Source organism: Parus major, chromosome 3 (genome assembly GCF_001522545.3).
Source record: "Parus major isolate Abel chromosome 3, Parus_major1.1, whole genome shotgun sequence".
NCBI classification, from domain to species: Eukaryota; Metazoa; Chordata; class Aves; order Passeriformes; family Paridae; genus Parus; species Parus major.
The window spans coordinates 89,129,967-89,152,570 of record NC_031770.1 but is presented as its reverse complement, the minus strand read 5'-3'; the positions used below and the strand labels follow the sequence as shown (position 1 = coordinate 89,152,570).

The window sequence follows — 22,604 nt, the reverse complement described above, 5'->3', positions numbered from 1 at the left end:
AACCTTGTTTTTTTTTTTGTCCTTGCTAGCTTCTGCCAACTCCTAACCCTTCTAGTTACTAGAAGACAAATTTGTGTTGAGTCACTCTTCAGCTTAAGCTGGGTGACCAAATACCAAATGGTTCCTGGAGGTGTAATTTCCCTCACTTCTTACAGCCAGAACACTTGCAGCATTATGCACTAAGTGGCAATGAACACTACCTTGTAGTAATGTGAGCAGACAAAACAGATGGATGGCAGAAAACATCTATTGTTTTAAAATAAATCTGCAGCAATGACAGCATTTATAAAAACACAGGGAAAGTAGAGCAGAACTATTTTCACTCCACAGTAGCATTATTGTATATCAACATCAGGTTATCTAAAGTAAAAAATAACACCATTTAAAATGCCATCTGACTTCAATTCAGCCTGAGCATTCGTGCATCGTTACAATTTTTCAGATTATTTTAGAATGTACTCCAAAAATATGTAGAATTTTGAATCCTAGTTTGGTCTTTACATAACCCATATTATCTTTTACATTTTATATTAATATACATAATAGATGCTTTGTACTTGCAATACATAATATATTTTATAGCAGTTATTTTCTAAGGTGAGAGATACCTTTTCTCATTTCTGGAGATAAATCTCACAACACAAATGAACAATTGTGCATCCTACTCAAACTGAATAGATATGTATCTCCATCATTCCCTATCATTATCACTATCACTATATCACACATACCTTATCACCTATATTAGATTTAGAGTCAACCAAAAATAATTTGCACAGTTAATGCTATTAAATAAAACCTGCACTTTTTATTCAGACTTAACTACTATATCAAATCTCTCTTAATTCTATTTACAGAATCCCTTGAGTAAAACAATACCTTATTCTACTTTAGTATGTAGGATATACGGCGGTCCAGAGAATCTGTCCACGAATATTCATTGACAAACCACACTCAGCATAAAGAAAAGTGTATTTCCAAGATGTATGGTAAACTAACCTTAGAAAAAAACCTCCTGGCATTCCTTACATCTTCTGGATTGCACAGGTGCACATCCATCTTCTCCCATATATGGAAAATAAGAACTGCATCCTCATTCAAATGCTTTTAACTTATTTACAGCTAGACTGGAGATAATATTTATCATCACAAAGTATAAAGCCAAACATCCTTTTTCTTCAGGAGCACCAAAGATTAACAGATTAGAATGTTTTCCACATGTCCACTTTACTGTCAAGAGAATATTAAAGAAGTTTTCCAGCTTCCGCAGCTCAGCCAGATGTCAATGGATCCCACAGTGAAGCAAAATTGGCAGAGTAGCCTTCTCATGACCCCGGCATTGTTTTATCAAGGATCAGTTTAAAAGTATAAAGGGCCATTTCTTGCTGAGATCTGTTTTTCAGCCCTTTTCCCCTGCAATTACACAAAAGTGCTGACTTTGTTGAACTACTGATATGCAGTAGTATTTCTTATGACTTCTCTCACACTGTGCTGTAATTGCTGTTTATGTTGGCACAAGAAAAGTACCACGTCTTGTTTCCACTGTACATTTCCGGACTCTGGTTTCAGTAACATCAGTGTAGGATATTGTACTGGGCATATGTTTTGTTGTGTAAACATTAACTGCTAATTTACCCTGTCAATCTCCACAGTATGGCTTCTAATTACCAGTGGTTGAGGGGCTTCAGATGGACATTTTACAAAATATTTACAGCAGCTATCCTGCATTTTTTTTTTTTCCTTCACTGGTATTTGTGTTTTGAAAATCATTGCAAGATAAAAAATACAACCCCATCAAATGCCATAAAGCAAAATGCAAAGCCAAATGCATCCATTCTTGTGCACCTCATTCTCTAGAGTAATTAAAGACTAATTTCCCAATTAGTTAAGCAAAAATCATGGCAATATTACAGTAAACAAGATAGTATAGTAAAGTACCATGTATTTCTGATTGCTTGCAATTTGATTATTCCTTTTCTTTTCTTTTTTTAACATGAAAAAGAAATTACTTCTATTGGCATTTTTTTTCTTAAAATTCATTCCTGCTAAATAGCCTGTGAACTTGCAAATGGCTGTGCACATCCTTATTTGATTCAAGACTCAGACAAATGTACTTAACAAATGGGGCCACTACGGTCTTGCTGGAAAATCTACTGCAAAGATTTAGAACCAAGGAACAACCTCCCTTTAAGAACTATGGAATATATGTTTTAGTCATTCTTCTGTATAATTTCAAGGAAGTAGCACTTTATATTTTGTGCAAAAATACAGTGTCTTGAGTGGAATTCCAGGATGGGATTATACAGAAACAATAAGTACAGTAACATGGGCAAAGAAGATGCAATCAAATAAGGCATTTTTTGGCCACCATAGGCAGAGAGAATTTTTATTTCAAATAAAATTTTCATCAAGTTTTTCATTATAATGCAAGAAACTCTTTTTTATAAGTGTGATAGTTTCTTACCTTCTACCGTTTCGTTATATTTGGATCAACTTTATAATGTTCATCACATTACAGTACCTTAGCATATTATATTGACTCTCCTTCAAATACATTGATTAATTAAGCAGTAGCATTAAGGTGGGGAGCCACAAAATGTAAAATGTCCTGAAAATATTTTTCTCTTGTTTTGATGGAAGTTCCCTTTTATAAAAAGACATTTGTAATAGTCTATCCAATGTATCTGCCAGCAGTAAAGCCAGAACACTTCTTTTGTTTAAAAAGACATACAACTTAGCATCTTATATTTTTCTATAGATGCATGTTACATTGCCCTGCTAAACCTACTTTTATTTTGTTTACTTGGCTTATTCTTTAGAGGAAAAAATACTCCATCAAGTTAAAAATTATTTTCTATTGTTGCAACTCTTAGGGCAAGCAAAATTTAACTGCTATGAACATTGATTACAGAAAAAAAAATATCTTTCTTTCTAGAAGTGTTTAGTTTATGCATTTGAATGGACTCTTTTAAGCAAATCACATCATTTGCCTCTGGCAATCTTAGCAGATATTATTTGTGCTAGAAACAAACAAGAAAAAAGTAAACAAGAAAGCATGCAAGCTGGCAAAATTATGGCATATATAACACTACCATTCATTTGTGTTTAAAAATTGTAAAATTTTTTTTTATTTCTGAATGCCTGGCTGTTTCAATTAATAATGCAGTATTTCAAAAGAAAAAAAAAATGACAAATTATTTGACTCAGGAGACTTTCTGTGTTGCTTCTGCACAGCACAGAAAGAAAAAATTATTGTCATACTTTAAGTACTACATCAGCTTTGATTTCTGTCTTAGCTGAAGAGTCATCTTCAATTTATTCCACTTATGCAAATTCTCACTTGCTCTCCCAAGCTACAAAGATCCACCCAACACTCATTTGGATGAGGTCAGAACTCCAGCCTTCTGGTCACAATTATCTACAGAATTTCTGCAGTTTCATTTACCTTAGAAAACACCCTAAGATCTTGTCTAAAGCAACCTGATGCCCCTCAGTGTAGGAATTAACTCTCTTTCCTTCCTTGTTTGCTAGATGACAATAAAATTCCTTCTGAGGAGCTGTAAATATGCAAGAATGGCCAGAGCTTTAGTTCCACCCCCTCAGCACAGCTGTCTGTAGAGCTGCCCAAAAAGGAAGGAAACATCATCCTGTAAACACTATACTTCCCTACTGGAGACTCTGGGATTTGTCATTTCCCAAGTCTGTTCCAGCCATGGCAAACTCCTCTGATCCTTGCTTAGGTCTGAAATTCAGATTCTATCCAATGTCCCCTTTTTCAGGCAAAAGCTAGAATACACACACTCACAAATAATGAAAGGTCATGAAAACAATAATTTCCAAGAGGGAACCATTGCAATGATTCTGTCCTTTTTTTTTTATAGTTGCTAATAAACTTTAAGAAAAACTACTTTAGGGTAAAAAGGAAGAGGGAGTCACTCCCATTAAGCAGAAAAATAAACATGTCTAAAAGCCATTTATCTTCTTCTAGCTGACGCATACAAATTAAAGTTCCATATGATTACAGGGAGAACTTCTGAAAACAATTCAAGTAACACTTATAGAAATAATTTATTTTCAAAAAAGAATGTAAATTAAGTGAGGAATTAAACTCTGAAAAAAAAAAAGTTATTTTAAGGGTACTTAAATTTTAATTGTTTCTTAACTAAATTTTTGAAATTTTTATTTTACAATTATTTTTTAAATTATTTTGAAATACACTATTTTATTTCTTTCACTGCTCTACATACCTTTTTAGTCCAGCATATAAACTCAAATCCCCAGTGGCATCAGCAGCACACTCAAAACTGATCAGGACCTCTGAAATCCCATCTCCAGAGACATCCTTAGATGTTATTATGGAATGTCATTTGTGGAATGCCACAAATGTTACTAGAAATGACAATAAAAATCTCTCTTTTGTGCAGCTAATGCACAGGAAGTTGTGCTCTTTTGTGGCTATATATATGACCAAAAACCAAAATGGCATCAGGACTGGAATTCAGTTGTCCACTGTGTGTAACTCGTGCCAAATCTTTGGCACAGCTTTGTCCTGGGGCAGACAGAACTCCACCTAGCAATTTCAGGCACAGTCTGGGAACTAGCACCCTTTAGGGAACATACATGGTTGTCAGTCTGGATTTTTGGAGGGTAAGAGTTTGGTTTTCAGGATGCAAGCTTTACATAGCAATTGGCCTTAGTGCCACAGAGACAAGGAGTGCTGAGCATGGCAACCCTTTAAAGGAGAGATGGAGCAACTGAAGGAATGCAAACCCTATTAAGACATACAACATCATCTCTAAAATAACCATGGCAGCTGATGAGCTACCAGTTGAGGAAGAAATGCATGTTGTAGCAGGGGTGCTGAGAAGGGAGAATGGGATGGGCCTGCAAGGATGGGTTCTGAGATGAGCCCATTATGTAGGATTGCATTTGTGGAAATCCCATTTCGTTTGTTGTGGAAGTTGGAAGATGTGGGAGACATGAGCTAGACACAATAAAACTAAAAGGGATAAGCAACAATTGTGGAGAACTAGCATTTCTGTGGATGAGAAAGTGCTTATATAATGCTGAATAAGGAACAAGATACAATCTCCAGACCAATGAAAATTCTTTATTTTTCAGTCATCTAGACAATCAAGACTTTAATTTTTTAGGAATTAAATCAAACACTATTTTAAAGCAACAGTTATCAGTTCAATTTCTGATTGCTACAGTCATCTCATTAAACCTACAGCCAGTCACTATGGATCATGCAAAAAAACACCTCAAAATACTGCCTTTTATGCATGCAATCCAAGGCACAATAGAAATATGCATGGGGAATTTGATACCAGTGTGCCCTCACCATACTTTCTATGCATGCTAAAGATCAGTGATTTCATGTTTTTAATGCTGTATTTTCACAGCTTCCAAAAGTACTAAATATTTATTTTAAATGTGGCTTAGCATTTTGAAAACTATTTTATACTAATTTGTTCTATAAACACCTGAAACCCTTTTTTTTTTTTTTAAAGCCTTCTTACATTTCCAGCATTTGGAAGTAATTTGTTTCTAGTCCAAAAAAATGAATGTCTGTCTCTAACAAAAAGAGCTGGATTGCTGCCCAATCCACTTCAGAACTGGATGATGCTGACTCTTAGCCATTTAAATAGTCAAGTTAAACAAGCCACAGTTGGAATGATAAAAGGAGGTCTGTAAAGAGACTATTGCTCTGGCTATGTGGACTTAAAACTATCGAACAATGACTAGGAAAATAGTGAAAGAGAAAAAAATTAACATAAATACCAAGGAAAACATTTGGGTTAGGTGAATGCAGGAGCACGGTATCTGTTCACATAATTCTTGCCTCTTGCCAGTGAGCTGCTAGCAGGATATTTACTCTGCTTATGCACTGATGGAGGCAAAGAATGGCAAAAAGGCATTACAAAGGACAACAAAGTGAAGGGGGACGCCAACACTAACAGGCTGTGTGGAGTGTTATCCTAAAAAGCAGCTATAATCTGTTAGTTTTGTATCTAAATTGTATTCTATGCTATTTTGTGTGAGCCTTGTTTGCAAGCGCACTACTTTACAAGTTTCTTACAATCTGGAAAAAGATGAAAAATACAGAATTGTCTTCTCATATCTGATTAATACTAGTTCTTTTCCCTTTTGCAAGCTATAGTTCCAGATATGACAACTAAAGATGCAGCAGAACAGAATGTGATGAAGACCAGAGAACCATTTAAAGTAAATTCTCTGAATCTCCTTATTTTTGCATAGGAAGAAGTGCATTTACAACAGCACAAATATGAACAGTAATAAAAACAATATTAGAAATGCATTTTAGGTACTGATCAACTGAATCCATATGGCCTTAATGTTTCTAGATTTAATGACTCAGAAAATGATCATGAAGCTTAAACTGGAATGTACCACTGACACTGCAGAATTTAATGTATAAACAAATGCCACTTACAGGATGGAGAAGTCAGAAATTAAAGCATTTAAGATGTGATTAGGCAAGGTACAATAAAACAGCATTCCAAGAAAAAAAAGTAGAAGCATGCAAGGAGGATATAAGCACAGAAAAAGAATATTTGGGCCAAATTTTTTTAATGAATGCACAGCTTCAATACTATTTGTAGAGAAATGATCTTTGCTTTTAAGAAAGAAAACTAAAACCACTTCAGATTTTTTGTATAGCTGCTGCAATGATTTTCCATTCATATTCCATTTAGTGATAAGTATCTATGAATTTGCAGAAATATAAAGAAAGAGGCATAGATTTGCATGTGAAAATCAAATGTTTAAAAATATTTTAGAAGACAATTGAGGTTTGACTGTAAGCCATAGGAAAGTCATGTCTACTGTTCCAAGTCAGCTCTAGTGAGGTAATTTGAAGATGAGAATAATCTATACCTGATGAATGCTCTCTTTTTTTAGTATCCTGAAACAGACTTAGACTTGAGGTTTGTTGGTTCAGTAACTAGGTCTGAAAGCTTCCTAAATCAAATCAACATATTACAGGCAGCTAAAACAATGTACATTTCTATTACTCAGTAATCCTTTATAGCATGCTAAATTTCACTTCAAATAAAACAAAAAAAATTTCATTTTTCATTTTCAAATAAAAAACAAAACCCACAAGACCACACATACAGGCTATACTATTGGTATATGCATATAAACAAATCTTTGCCTCAGGAACTCTCACTGCTATTTCAATACACAATAACAAATATATTCCCCTTCCTATCCAAAAATGTTCAAACAATAAGAACCTTGAAACAAAGTCTACCATTTAGATTTTTTTCCCAATTATGCTGTAACATTTGTAATTACAGTAATGATTAATTTATTTGTTCATTCTCAGACTACCAAGCTTTTCTTAAGCATAAGGATGGGGATCAAAAACCTTAATTTCCTCAGAAATTGCATACTGTGCACATTCTACAAAAGCAGCAGAACAATAAAAATAAAGTAGCTAAATCTTTTGTATTAATCTAAGAAAAGAGCAGGAGTGGTGCTGCCTGTTCATTTGCTTAATTCCTTATTTTGCTGATATTACAGGCAAAAACATAATACCAGTACCAAAAAAAAAAGGCAAAAAAATACAAAAAAAAAGAAGACAAAATCCTAGAAAACATCTGACAGATTTTGAGCACGAGCACCTATGTTTTCATTTTCTTCCTATATGGAGGTCTGATTTATCCATTTGTGCAGTATGTTTTTTCACTTACAATAGTAACTGGCTGACTGTTCACAGTAGCAATATTATTTGATCAAATGGAAGTTTTTTCTACTTTCTCAGACACCCTTTTTTAAAGTTTTCTTCAGAAGAAAATGAGCACTTTGCAACCTGGTACCTTTGCATAATTCACCATTTTCCCCCCTAACTTATCTGCTTTCAAATAGAGTTTTATTCACCTGTCTCATTAGCTTTCAATCTCAAACAATTCTACTCATGTGCTTTTCTAATATCACATACTTCTTTGTCTCCAACATCAGCTTTTTTAATTGCTAGATTTAGCTAAGTGCTATGTCATTTCCACAGTGAAGGGGGAATAAAAGGAAACAGAAACCAAAAGGAAAATTGATATTTTCTAAAGAATTTTATTTTACTGCCAACATTTCACCTACCTTGCTAACAAATAATCCAGAAGTAGTGTTTATACTTTCAAACCCAGAAAATACCTAGGAAGTGCCCAGAATAATTCAATTCTTAAAAAAAATCCAAAAGCAGAAATCTGGGAATAGCCTTATTCAAAAGAAGAGGCATGTTGTAAAAAAGTTTCTTGTTTTACCTAAAATTTTGTGTATTCCCATTTCTTATGTTTGATCTCAAACAGTTCTTTTTGCCTGTTCTAGAATATTACACAGATTTCCACTTACAAACTGTGCTAGCTATCCTGTTTCTCACAATGGAAATTTAAAATTTTTAAAAAAATAATTTCTACAAGTTAGAACAATTGCCGCTAACATGAGCATTACAGTCAGTATTGCAAATTATTTATTTAAGCAGGAAAACCTAGGACCCACAAGCCAATACATCCACAACTCAGCTTATGGGTGCTTTCCAACACAAAGAAGTTCCTTTTCATAATTTCATTTGTTTCATGCCATTTAGCTAACTTTCCACTTATTACATGCCTCCACACCTTAATATTAACTTCCAGTGCAGAACACTGTAATTTGTTTTCTAAAAATTTAAAGCATATGATGGCCATTGAACATCCTTTGTCTTCTTTGGCAGTGATTTCCTCAATGAATTCCAGCAAAATACTGAAGCATGACCAGCCCTTCCTGAATTCTGTAAAGCTATTCTCAGTCAAGCTGAATTTTTTTGTAATGTTTCCCTATCTGAACCTTGAAATTAGTTTCTGGAGATCTCTGTTAAGTCTTCTGCAGTTTCCTGGCAAATATTTGTAAACAGCAGATGACAGCAAACTTGTGAGGTCTGCTGAAGCCTTTCCATTTCTGTGCTTTCCTCAAAAGGAGGAATGCAAATATATTAGAATTTTTTCAATATCCCCATATATGTGCATGCTTCATATGGCAAGTCTCTCCTATGCTCACATTGTGCTTCATAACCTCTTCAGAGTGTCAGGTTGTGCAGAATAAAAGAAATGCAAGGTTACAGGGTTCAGATAATTTGATTAGGCATATATGTATTTTGACCATTTTCTCAGTCATATACCTTACGTTTTTTAATCTAAAAAGCACAAAACTAGAAATCTATTCTATTTTTAAATTTCAGTTTCAAAAATTAAGTTTTAAATCTTAATAAAACTATCTGTACTTGTCTGATGATCTTCCTTTGTTTTTTTCCTAGCATCCTAGCACTTCACAAAGTAAAACAAAAAGCCTTATTTCTGTTTTACAAATAAAATAAATTAAAAAAACAAAAAAAATCCATGAGTACAGCGACATGTCGAAATTAGGAAACGACAAGCCAAGGTGTATGTTATGGTTCCTGTCCTCTGTACCTCCTTAATTCCATACAGTACCTCCCTGTTAGCTTAGGAAAACAATCTGTAAGACAGTTGAAATTTTAACTGAACTGTCATGATTATTTTTTGCTCTGTTAATATTTAGCTCAGATATAAATAATTTAATTGCCAGGTGCCCCAGCATACTGCTGAAAAAACCCCAAAATACTAGTATCATTTAATCCATAATTGAAGCAAGAATTTTGGCAGGTCAATACTTACAAGTTCATTTTGTCAGTTACTACAGAACTCCCCAAAACCAGTATTTTTTGGTGTGTGTAGCAGCAGACAAATCTGGCTGGACTGGCTTCCTTAGTTAAAAAGTTCATATTCACTGTTACAGGAGAAATTCCTAGCACAATGAGAAGATGCAAGGCTTCATACTTTTTCAGTGACTTATCTATCTTCTCTGCATTAAAACACAAGTATCAATTCATTGTACTGCACTATAGCTCTGGATGATTGTGCTTTTCAGGGAAATAAAAAGACAGTGTTGCTCATAAATGAAGAATGATAATTTATTGTTTTGGAGTGTTTTTTTCCTTTCTTTTTCAGTACATAAAGCTCGTGAAAACTAAACTAAAGGTATTGTGCTTACAATTTTTTACAAAATAGTTTCGTAAAACTGTACTTGAAGAAAATTATCCCATTGCTTCTTTTTAAATCAAGAGATTAACTGGTGACTGTATACATGTTTGTATGCATAATTCAGTAAAAAGGCAATAAATCATCAACAGAAACCCTGAAACAATTTATCTGGAACTCCTATATACATGTATTTGCCTTTTTCCCATTCAACCTTCCACCGGTTCTATCCATATATTCATGCCATTTTACCATCATTTTGTTTTATCATTCCACTATTCTATTCAGATACCTTGCTTGGCTTCTAGCTGTAACTACCAGCATTCACTGGGATAAGCTAGGATGAGCCCTCATCCTTGTATATATCTACTAAAATATGCCAGACAAATCCAAGGTGAAAGAACTGACTGTGAGATAAAAATGCTAAGTGGATTTCCTAGTACAGAAGTGTTTCTTACATACGATTTATTTATTTGGAAATTCATTACTACAGGCATTACAGGTATATTCTTTTATATCAGTCACAGAAATGCATATCTGAAAACTTGAGAGGAAAATGCCAGTGAGCGTAATCTGGCACCTGAGAGAGGCGTTTAAGTGCTGTCAGACACCAACACCTATTTCTCAGGCTTTCTTAATTCATTTTTATACTAACAGAGATGCATGTGGAGAACTGTTAGGGCTTTATGTGCACTCAAACACCAGGAAATGCTTTCTGAATTTAGCTAAGTAGGAATATCTTGCCTCTGCAAGACAAAGCCTCCAGCTGAGCTCCAAGATCAAAGCACATGAGACCTGCCAACTCTCAGCACACACTCCACTACCTACCATTAAAAGCAAAGCTCAAGTTCTTGGTTGCCAATCCCTTCGCTAAAGACTTGCAGTGGTGGCAACATCACCAGAAAACAAAGCCAAGAAGTTGAGTCAGAGATGCAACATTGGAATCAGGTCTGGACACAATAACCAGGATCAGACAAGATCAGCCAGGTCTGAGGGTAAGCCAGTAAGTCAAGCTGGCAGGTGAGGATGAGAATGAGAGTCAGGGAGGTACGAGACGACACAAGTGCAATGGCAATGCTGCTGCAGAGTAGCTCAGGCAAGGGCCAAGCACTAGAGCTTCAGGTTTAAAGCCACTGCCAGATGAGGGAGAGGGAGACTGCACTGAAGATACTCAGTGATCTTAAGAGATATCAGCAGCACCTGAAAGGGGCCATGACAGCTTGTGACTTCAAGCAAGCTCAACAGCTATAAAAAACAAAATCCTGTATTTGAAAATTAAAAAAAAGGACAAGATGAACAGCTACATCTAGGAGATAGTTTTATGTAGAAAATTCATCTCATCTAATGTTTTGCATGGAAGTTCATGTAAATCACAGAAGAAGGAATTTTAAACACAGGGTTTTTTTAGTCACTTAACTTAGGCTCTACCATTTCATGCTGCTGGCTGTTGTGAACTCTATTCCTGTAAAAAATGATCCCTGTAAATTAATAAACCATGAACTTCAGCACCTACATTCAGATTCCTTTCCTGCTTCTGGCAGTTAAAACAGCCAGGCCAATACTGAGTGGTTTTGAGTGAACTTATATTTTACTATATAAGTAAACTGGATGCACAAAAATATTCAGTTTAGTTAGGGTCTCCAGCATGCACTGAGACTAGAATAAATTTAATTAAGTGATGCAGGGAAAAGGTCAGCAGTCAGCCATTCTTACTTGGATTTACTTTTCTCTTAAGTCTATTTAATCTTTAAAATTCTAGGATCTTGAAGAAATTCATAAAACATTAAATATTTTAAGCTCTCTAAAAGAGGATATATTATAATGTTTGTAATAAAAATCTGTACTCTCAAATCTGGATTTTGCAGTCTGAACCTTGAAAGTTTAATTAAAGGCTTGCTAAATTTTGTTTCTGGTACTAAAGTGGGGATTTTTTTTTTCAAAATTCCTGTTCTAGAAAAAGAAAGAACTAATAAAATGAAGTTACATTTGGTATGTAATCAATTGCATTCATCTCATTGTGTCCTAAGGTGAACATGATTAAACAAGGTGATAAAAATCCTTGGTCTTTCTAAGTCATTACAATTTTACACTTGTTTTCCTTTCAGTTAGAATTTCATCCTCATAGTGCAGGGATCAGTTCATTTTAATGAATTAGCATAGCAATTTGAGTTTGATAAAATTCTATGGGACTATCATGTGATTGTTTCCTTTTTTCAGGTATCACAGCCAGACAAATATCCTCTTTGCCTCATACTCTTTCTCATGTTTGAATATGTTTTATAGAGACAGACAAATCTATTTCTAACAACTACACAAGCTTTACAGGAAAAGAGTTCTTTAACACTTCCATTAAACACTTTCCCTTCCATACCCATTCTGTACACACAACGGGAGTCAATTGTCAATGAAACTCAAATCTCCTTAGATCAATGACCTGCCTTACCAGGGCCTCTCCAGAAAGAAGTTCCCCAACCCATGTTTTTACCCTTCCTTGGAGGTCTGTAACAATCTCCCATAAATGTTTTACTATTTCTGTTAGCTACACTATGTGTTTGTCACATTTGCTAACCTACACATGTAATTTTACTTAAAATACCATAACCTCTAACTAGATCTCCACATCATTTCCCATCTTCTGAATTGTCTCTTTGGTAAATTCTATACTCTGGTAGTTTTATATTAAGCCATGTAACCAAGAGCCAGGCATGTATCTACTTTAAATGTTTACTGGTTTGTTTTGAAGCATCACTTCATGTTCCTCACATTTTCATATAGATTCTTTTCATAAATAAATTTCCTTTCTATCTGTATTATTCGCTTCAGCAATTCAAAAAATTACTTATGCTTTAAAAGTTGGCTAATCACTCTCCCATCTTTCACTACCTATCCCTTTGCTAAAACAACACATATAAAACTGAGTACTAAAATTGCAAGACTACTGCCCTGCTAATTTCTTATACAGATACGGCCTGTCAGTTCTAGATGACTTTGGATCAGCCCCAAAAGAAAGAAAATATTCTGGGGAGCATAATCCTGCATGAAACAATGTGATCTGTATAAAAAATCACTTACTGAATCACCAGCAACTCTTTCCACTCCTAGGAGATCTCCCATTGAAGCAATGCCTGAATTAGTGCAGAGTGATCTGTGGCTTTCCAGCTGTCATTCATTAATTCTTAGGAAATACAATATACAATGCAACAGTACTCAGCCTGGGTTTGTTCAGTGATGTCTTAGGAAGAGTGTAATTTGTCTACTGAATGTTCTTTAAACTTGTTTTCAAGCAATAACTGTAGCCTATTATTTCTACGACCCCCCAAACACATTTCACTCTTGCTGAAATATTGTGTCGGTCACGCAGACCCATAAAGGGGGAAGTGAAAGAGATTGTGTCTAGGATTCTGGTTTAGGAAACAGCAGCTGAGTTGAAGACAAGGGGTTTTATTCCAGTGCTCTGCCATTCCTGTATCTCTGGCAGAAAGGAGAGCACAGGCAAACCTGGCAGCAAGGACTAGAAGTGACCTGGGCACTCTGATCCACTGGCTTTAGCACTTCACCACACAGCCAACGTGCAACTAAGGAGTCCCTGTTTTAGAAGGAATATTGCTTTAGAAGGAGTTATAATCCACTGCTAGCTGCCTTGGTTTTTTTACCAGAGACAAGAGAGGATGCTGGGAGGTGCAGGATCTGTTTGAAGATCCAAAAGTCTGGGGACCTTCTTTTCAGTGAGCCAAGGAGATGCTTGCACAAAGCCAGTCACAGAGACTGTGTAATGCCTGCTTCATCAAGGACTTTTGGCAAACTCTATGACAAGTTCAGCTCAGCCAAAACCACTGCACCTTTAGACATGTACTGTAAGAGACCTTAACAACAGAGGGAAGTTTTCTGGTGGGTCTCAGGCACCCCTGCCTTCCCAGAAATCTGAGAAAGTTGCATAGGAATTTCTTTTTAAATCTTTTTCTCTCTTGAATTTGCAAGTTAATTATCCTAAGCTGCACACTGGGTACCTAAGAAGTTTTTTTTTCTTCCTTCAGCTCTTACACAGCTGGTTTAAGAACTAAATAAAAACATAGGAACAAGAGGTAAACATGAGACAAGAATCACTTACAACAAATACTGGAGTTAACAAAGCATAGCCATTGTTCAGTGTTTAGCAGGCACCATGACAGCAATTATTTTAAGGAAGGATTTAAAAAACAATGCTTCAAGTATTTTTATGGCCAACTCCTCCCATGCTCAGGGGTTTTCATGCTTTTAGCTATTGCATCTGCAACTGAAGCTAACTGTGAAATTAGCAATTTATTTATCCCATGGTACATACACACACATTTGCAACAATATAACTGAGTAAGGGTGAATACTGAATGCTGTGAGTAAAAGTTAGAACCTTTCTTACCAGATTTTGTCATTCCCTGTTTAATAGAATACCTGTGGATTCCCATATTGAAATTTTCCTTGTTCTGTCTTGTGGTGTAATACCACTAATACTGGTAACACAATTGTATCTAAATAACATAGTATGAGCTCTGCCCAAATAATAAGTCAGACAAAGGAAACTTTGACATTCAAAAGGACTGACTGAATTGCAAGGAAACAGAAGATGCCATTAAGTATAAAATAGAACAATAAAGGCCTACAATTTGTAAATAGCTTCTGATTCTGTAATGCTTAGTAAAAGTAAATCTTCTTAGGAAGGCATATGCATATTAATATATTTCCCAGGATTATATCTTCACAAAAACTACATTAGAACTTGCAGTCTGTTTTCTGCATTGTGTCCTATTCTGAAAAATATATTAACATAAGGGAAAAAACTTCTTATGGAAATTAACTCTGATTATTTAAGCACAGATTTTAAAGCTGATTAAATAAGATATAAAGTTGTTGCTAATCTTACTTGGAAGGCATAACTGATAAACAAAAAAGAATAATGAAGGCATATGAATAGTGATAAAATTATCTAGACTATTCTGTGTACATAACTACCATTATTTTATATTTATCCTTCTGAAATCAATATGTAATTATATATTATTCCATTTTATTTTCAGATACATCTATAAAGCAGAAATTTTAGTTCAGTGGAAAACAAACATACACAGCTGTTCCTAAGAAAACTGGAATGTGAGATACCAGAAAAAAATTATTTAATGTCCCTCCTTCATCTAATGTCAATTAAATATAATAATCATCACTGTTTCTTAGTGATTTTGTATGGAATTGATGGTAATTAATAGATAAGGTTTAACATTTACTGGTAAAAGCAACAGCAATAATACCAGTAGACAATCTGATGTGTGAGCAATAATTTGCTGAAGTTTAGTGAGTGCCTTTTTACCCTTATACTGATTTCTTTAATGGCAGGATTTTTTAAAATTGCACATTGAATTAAAATAAGCATACTATTATTGTATTCATAAAATAAGAAACCAAGTCACCTGTATGGCTGTGAGGATATTGGCTAACGCCTGGCCATATGTGTCATGACAGTGAACAGCAAGAGCACTCAAAGGAATTTCTTTCATAACAGCTTCCAGCATTTTTTTCATACTTCCAGGTGTCCCCACACCAATTGTATCTCCCAGAGAGATTTCATAACAGCCCATACTGTACAGCCGCTTAGATACCTGATTAGAAACAGAAAAACACCAAGAGGTCAAGATAAAAGAGTATAAAATGAGGTCAAGAACATATATTATAGAGGACATACTTCTGTACAGGTTTTAGGTCTTGACCTAGTGAGGTGGATCAATCTATCAGACACTCTATATTCATTCTTGAAAACTGCAATCAAAGAAGAACATCCCACAGATCCTCTTATTTTAAAATTACAGTTCTGCTACATTCTGTACATGGAATTTCTGAGCAAGTAAAATCCATCAAAAGCTTGCTTTCTGACTTTCCCACAGAATCCAGATTTTAACATTATGAATTAAGTTTCTGTCAAGCTCTTTCCTAACATTTTCTTCACTCTGGGGACTTCCTAGCTGTTTGGTTTTCTCCATGTACTTTTCAGCTTACAAGCTGTGCAGGATAAAGACCTGTCCTTTTGTTTGCATATTATATGAAGCCAGCAAAAATAATAAATAAATAACAAAAATCCTGATTTTTCTCTTAGCACTTAAAAAATCCAATGGAAACTGAAATTTTAACATGCTGCAGTCAACATTAATTTTTCAATATTAATTTTTCTTGTTTTTTCATGAAATCAAACATTAAAATACTAACAAAGTAAAACTGCAACTTAATTAACATTCTGGTCCTTAAGTTTTAAAAAAATTCTTAATATCAAACAAAACTATTACAAGTAGGTCTTATTTATGTAAGCAGAGCCCTAAATATTTCTGGAATTATGTATTTGAGGAGTTCTTTGCATGAGTGAAAACTGAGGTCCGGCTCCATAATTTTTGCATGGAGAGAAACACATTCAGAAGCACAAAATCATGTTTTCACTGAAAATATTGCTTCAGGAGTTGAATGCAGGATCATTCCATCTTATTTTTGTTGGATTCATTTGGAATGACTCCACCTTATTTTCAGCTGCTCAGTACGTTTGTCCCCTTTAGAATTCCCCACTGCGTATGAAAGATCCCAAAAGACCGCTCCACTGGAACGGAATCCCAGTTTAGAAACTAACTGTTTAGAAATGAAAAAGTACAACCCTGTTCCAGAAAGACATCTTATGTCACACTGGAGTCTGCTGTTAAAACAATTCCAGGACTTCATCGGTGGGATTGCTGCAAGCATGTCTGAGGAAGTGGACAAAGTGCTGCACCAGCAGTCTCGGAAGTGCTGGATTAATATTGCTGTTCACTTAATTCAAACAGCTGAAAAAGAACTTCAAATGGTCTGAATCATCCTGCTTAAGACTTGGAAGTGTTATGACTATTGCAAATGTGGTAAAACTGTGCTTTAAACTCAGATTACCTGATTCATACACACATAAATTCAACATACATTTTAAGAAAGGGACATTCACTGGAATGCAAAGGATTAATCTCACAGAAATTTTGATGACATATATTTTGATGATATTTTTATATCATCAAAATATAGCAGGCATTTAAACTAGACAACTTTTGTAAAGAAAAAAAAAAGATCATCTGCAGTTAGTGGTGAATTACATTCAGTTAAACTCCAAACCTTAGTGTTTCTTTAAGATCAGGGTGAAGAAATGTACTGCATTTTTTCCCCTGTTCTGTTTAATGCATGATTCAAAGTTTTTCTAGATGAGCATCTTAGTCATAACTTAAAGTCATAAGGTATATAAACTGCAAGAAATCATATTGCATTCACTTTTTTCATGCTCAGTCCTTAGGCCTTTCAGCTTCCTGAATGCAGAGTTCTGAAAGATGGAAGAAGAGAGTGTGAAGCTGTTAACAAGATGAGCATCATCACTGCCATGTCATGATCTAAACTTAACACGATCCTTAAAAAGAGATATATATTTAATTTAAAGAAGAATAAGTATGCTTGGAAGCTGAATGGGAGTTTTTGTACTGAATTTTCTATTCTACCATAGTAAAAGACAGCTTCTTAGTTATAGTTTTGTAAGTTTTCAATGTGGATTTTTAGGAGGAGAGTGTGGGAGAAAAGAACACACTGTTTTTTCTATGTAATCTGAATGTTATTATGAGCTTGCAGCTTTGTTGATTAAACAAGGTTGTGCTCTGCAGCATTAATCAGTTTTGCTATGCATGAATCTTGTGCTACTTCCCTTGGGAACCTTGTCCCCTCGACACCAGGTATTGATCAAAATGGGAACTGGGGAAGCAGCACTGCAACATCTTAAGCACGTGAACAGTCCTACTCCTGGAAATAATATCTAAAACTATACTCTTATATTCAATATGAAAGCTGATAATCCAGCTATAGATTTATTTGTGTAGATCTATTTATATAGATTATTATTAATCTATATATATAGATTTATTTATATAAATCTATTTAATGCAACTAACAATCTAAAAAACCTGCAGTTCTTGTGCTGTAAGGGAAACTTTATTGATGCAACAATATTCAAACAAGAGTAAACACATTTTCTATAATTTGATCAGGATGTGTCCTGGATAATATTTAATCTACTTAATTCACTGCTTTAGGTTAAAAGAAAGCTAAAGTAAGAAATAAGCAGGCAGAAAGATAAAAACAGCCAAGAATATGATGGAATTATATGATAATAGATTATACAACTGGCTTCAAGGATGTTATACAGTGCTTCCAACAACTTTCAAGCTTTATATGCCTAAAGTTGAACTGCAAAATGATAAATGGTTAAGCAGTGACTCAAGCCACAAAATAACAAATGTTTAAACAGTGACTGCCATTCAAGAATCAGTAGAGTAATAAGACTAGGCAATTTATTTTAGGATATGAAAACAGTTTGCTTGTTTGTTTATTTTAAAGAACCATACAAATATACCTGTTAAATTCTACAAGTCTGAAGGCATCTGAATTTTTCACTCACTAGATTACTATGCGTAGGTATGTATCTAGGATGCTAGAAATTAATGTAGTCTGTGACAATCTGTAATAATGCATGTAGTTTAAAATAATCCACCTCTTCTAACTGCTTTTGCTTCAGTTAAAAAAAATCTTTTGTTTAAAAAAATATAAAAATGGCTACTGTTACTGGCTGCAGGAGCAACTGCCTAAATCTTTCAATCATAGCTGCTGATTCCAATACACACAGAGTCAAAATGCTCACATCCCAATAAGATGATGACCAGAGCAGCAGCACTCTGAAGTTCAGCAACTCAGCCAGTAGTTCTGATAATGTTGATTCTGTGGATGTATTTACATAAAATACACTAGATGCTTCTATATACACAGCAGAGTTTTCTGAATCAGGGATGGAATTAATAAATTTAATGCAGTAGCTTTTATTCATGAACATATACACAGTGGTATACAGGTATGCAAGAATACATTAGGATGAATATAGAGAATAAAATAGCTGTGTGAGTAAAATTTTGCAGGTCTGGAACATTAAACAGCAATCCCAGTGGTATACTGAGAAGGATCTCTTCTGTGCAAGGAGAGTCAGTAAAAAACAAGCAACACATGGAAAGAAGCCTGCTGGGGAACATGGTAAGCAGTATGTCATCACTGCTCTAACTAAAGCTGTGTCATTTCTATCCCTCACTTCATATTAAAGCAATAAATTTAGAAATACTGGGCACCTTCCAAATTAGCTTTTCTTTTTTCTTTTTTCTTTTTATTTTCCAAAAGAGTCCGAGTATGTGTGGATGGTGTGGGAGAAGTATTATCACAAATTTCATCTGGAGTGCATACTAGAAGAAGATGCAGGAGAACAGGATCTGGAGAACAGGACTTGAAAACCACCCACACAGATAAATATCAGATAAATGTTGACTAGCTGCTAGTGCTACAAATTAAAAAATAACAGTTTGGATATTCTGCTAGATCAACAAAAATAGGCGATTAAGTGTAACAGAGAAGACAAGTTTGTCTCTAGGTGGAAGGCCAGCATGTCCTGCCTTAAGTCTCTTGGAAATTTTTACTCCACTTTCTTTTTTACCTCTCCATTTAAGCTTTGATGCCCTTTTTGCCCTCCTGCAAAATTTTACACTTGTGTTTCACTCATTTCTCTTCTGGAAAAAAGGCTGGACTAAGAGATCTTCTTCCTTATCCTTTATTCTAAATGGGAAAAAAAGGGACAGGGAAGAAAGATGCAACTTATTCCATCATGGAACTAGAGCAATTTAAGAAATTATATTGGGGATGAGTTTTGGTTCATGTGTCGATCACATGACCCTCACCTGAAGCACAGTGTGTTTATTCCAGCATTAAATGGATTTAAAAGCAAGAAGCTGTGCTGGAAACCCTCTAGTACAACTGTCCACTGACATATGTGCTTGAGTCTATTTCCTTAAGTAATTTCTTACCTTCTTTCTAGATGAAAGAGTGCATGTTTTTTCTCATGACTGATAACAATCAAAATATACTATTTTTCTCACATTTGACTGTATATGGTTAAGCGAAGTTATGCACCAAGTTTTAGCATTAGCTAGAATTTTTGCTTGTTTTCCTTGAATTTTATCCATTAAAGATATTTTTTATGATTAGGTAGAGAAAATTAATTATAGATATTTTAAAATGTATTTTTTGGTTCATTAAAAAAAGCAAGCCAGAAATTCACTCTTACTTCTGCCACTTTATCTGGTACAACATTTCCTTCATATGGGCATCCCAAGGCACAGGACACATACCTGTAACAAAAAGAACACAAAATGTTCTGTCTTATATGCATCTGTATTCAGCCATGTTACATCAAAAAAAAAGTTAAGTATAATTTTGAACATATAAACCAGTCAATGTAGAATAAAGATTTGAATGAAAGTTAAAGTTATATCAGATGTAAACAGAAGGTTTATCAATTTTCCTTTCAGATCATGGAATAGTGATGCATAGCTTTAATTATGCTCAGTATGTCACGAATTGTAAAAGACTGGCAATTTGGTCAAGTTTACAATGTTGTAGGAGATTCAGTTTTTATTGGTATTTCCTTCTGAAGTTGCAAGAGCCAGCTCAAACTTCGCCTTGCCTTGCTTTCACAAAGTATTCAGAAGAAGATGTCACTTTCTTCCTTGTACTACCTACCCAGATCATAGTGAGCAACCACGGACACAGACTACTTCCGACAACCCCATCATCTCATCAGAACTGTGGTGAATGAGGAAGCTTTCACTCTCTCTGTTCTGGCATTTCTGTCCCAGTGTCCCATAAGAATTATAGCTCCATTGCAAGCTGTAACTTAGGTATGCCTTGGGACAAGAAGAAACTGAGAAGCCAAACTGTGTCCCTCAGCAGCTATGGGATCCACAAAGAATAAAAACTGAAAGCCACAACTAAACTTCCGTTGTTCAGCCCAAATGTTCTATTAGCATAGAATTCAGTTTAAATTTCCTCTTTTTAATGACAATTAAGAGCCATGAAATTCTAATTAAACTTCTAATTGTGTATCTTAAATTGATCAGGAATATGGTTAAACTAACCAGAAACATCCAGTCAAAATCAAAAGTGTGACTGTAAAAGGATTTACAACAGATTCAGAGGCCTGCAGAGCCCCAGTCCCAGTGGGAGGTTGCTCAACTGCTTAAAAAGAGAACAAGAGCCTTCATCGATCTCCCATCATTCCCTTTCGCTCAACACTGAAGAATATAATGTAAAATTATACACTGTATAATGCAAAAGGGATTGAACAGATGCCAGTTTGTACGTAGTCAAGGTCCGTGGGGTAAAGGATGTATTGTTTCTTTGCAGTTGAAGGAGAAACTGATTGATAGAATGTGAAATTAGGATCAGTAACACGCAAAAACAAATTGCGAAAAAAAATTCCACATTTTAATGCATAGTGTATATTTCATCCCTTATATGAAAGCATGGTGCTGGCTCACTAGAATTAATGGTAAGAATGAAGCAAACCTTAAATCTAAAAAGAGCTTGATTAGCTTTGACAAAGAAATGGAAATGAATTTGCTTTCCACAAAAGTGGTTGGGTCCATTACATCCTGCCCATAATTCTAATCCAGATGCCTACTAGGCATGATTTCAATGTCATTATGAAAACCAGGTTTTTGAAACTTGGCCACAGAATTCATTAACTATCAGCCCCAATTTAGATGTCACTGTTTAAATTCTAAAGTTCTGTATTCTCATATCTACATTAAAGATAAAAATGTAGCTACTGTTAACAGTTGAACACTGTCCGATTTTCAGTGACACATAACTCAAAAGCAATGAAGGATAATTTCCTTAATTTTTTTTATGCATAGTTTTTCAAATTAAACTAAGCATGAAGGATTTCAGACCCAAAGGATTCCTTTTTACATAATACTACTGCGCCTTGAGCTAGTGACTGCATACACCTACTGAAATTATTTTCAATATCAGACACAGTACGTTTTGCAAAGTGATTAAGAACAGTACAAAGTAAATGCAAAACATATAATAAGTGTGTGAACATGTTCCATTTACTTACATATCTTAACAAGTTCCTAAAAGCTACATAGATCAAGAAGACAAGTATTTGGTAGTGATAATGTGGCATGAATGACATCTGGAATGGAGTAGGACAAACAAAAGTAAAAGCAGGCCAAAAGGTATCTAGAGAACAACAGAATACTCCCTGTGGTTCACACCAGAGAGCAGTAACTTGCCTGAGCTCACATAATTCAGCTGGGCCTGCTGGGGTATGAAAGTATGTGGTGACCTGAGGAATCTGCCTACTACAATACACAAATCTGTTTGAGATTATGAACTCTCTGCATACTTACACCATTGTGACTAAACTGACATTTTAAACAAGGAAAGTATGGTAGATGTAATCTATCTGGGCATCTGATATTCAATATTAAACTGGAGAAAATAGGGATTACTGAAAGAATTTGACAGGAAAAGAACTTTCTTCCACAGAGACAACGAAGTCCTGTAGAGAATGAAAAAAACAAATTTTCAGTAGAGTTCATCAAGAATGAGCTTGGCTGAATTTTTTCTAATATTTTCATTTAATGAGTTGGAATAAAA

General features: G+C 34.8%; 1 protein-coding gene across 1 annotated transcript in view; it reads right to left on the bottom strand.

Annotated features, from left to right (window-relative positions):
* Positions 1 to 22,604, bottom strand: part of HMGCLL1 (3-hydroxymethyl-3-methylglutaryl-CoA lyase like 1) — a 74,411-nt gene that overhangs the window by 12,460 nt on the left and 39,347 nt on the right. The window contains exons 6-7 of the mRNA XM_015622482.3: positions 20,224 to 20,287; positions 15,494 to 15,682 (exon numbers count right to left, since the gene is read on the bottom strand). Coding sequence (XP_015477968.1) covers positions 15,494 to 15,682; positions 20,224 to 20,287 — 253 coding nt within the window. The remainder of the gene's footprint in view (positions 1 to 15,493; positions 15,683 to 20,223; positions 20,288 to 22,604) is intronic.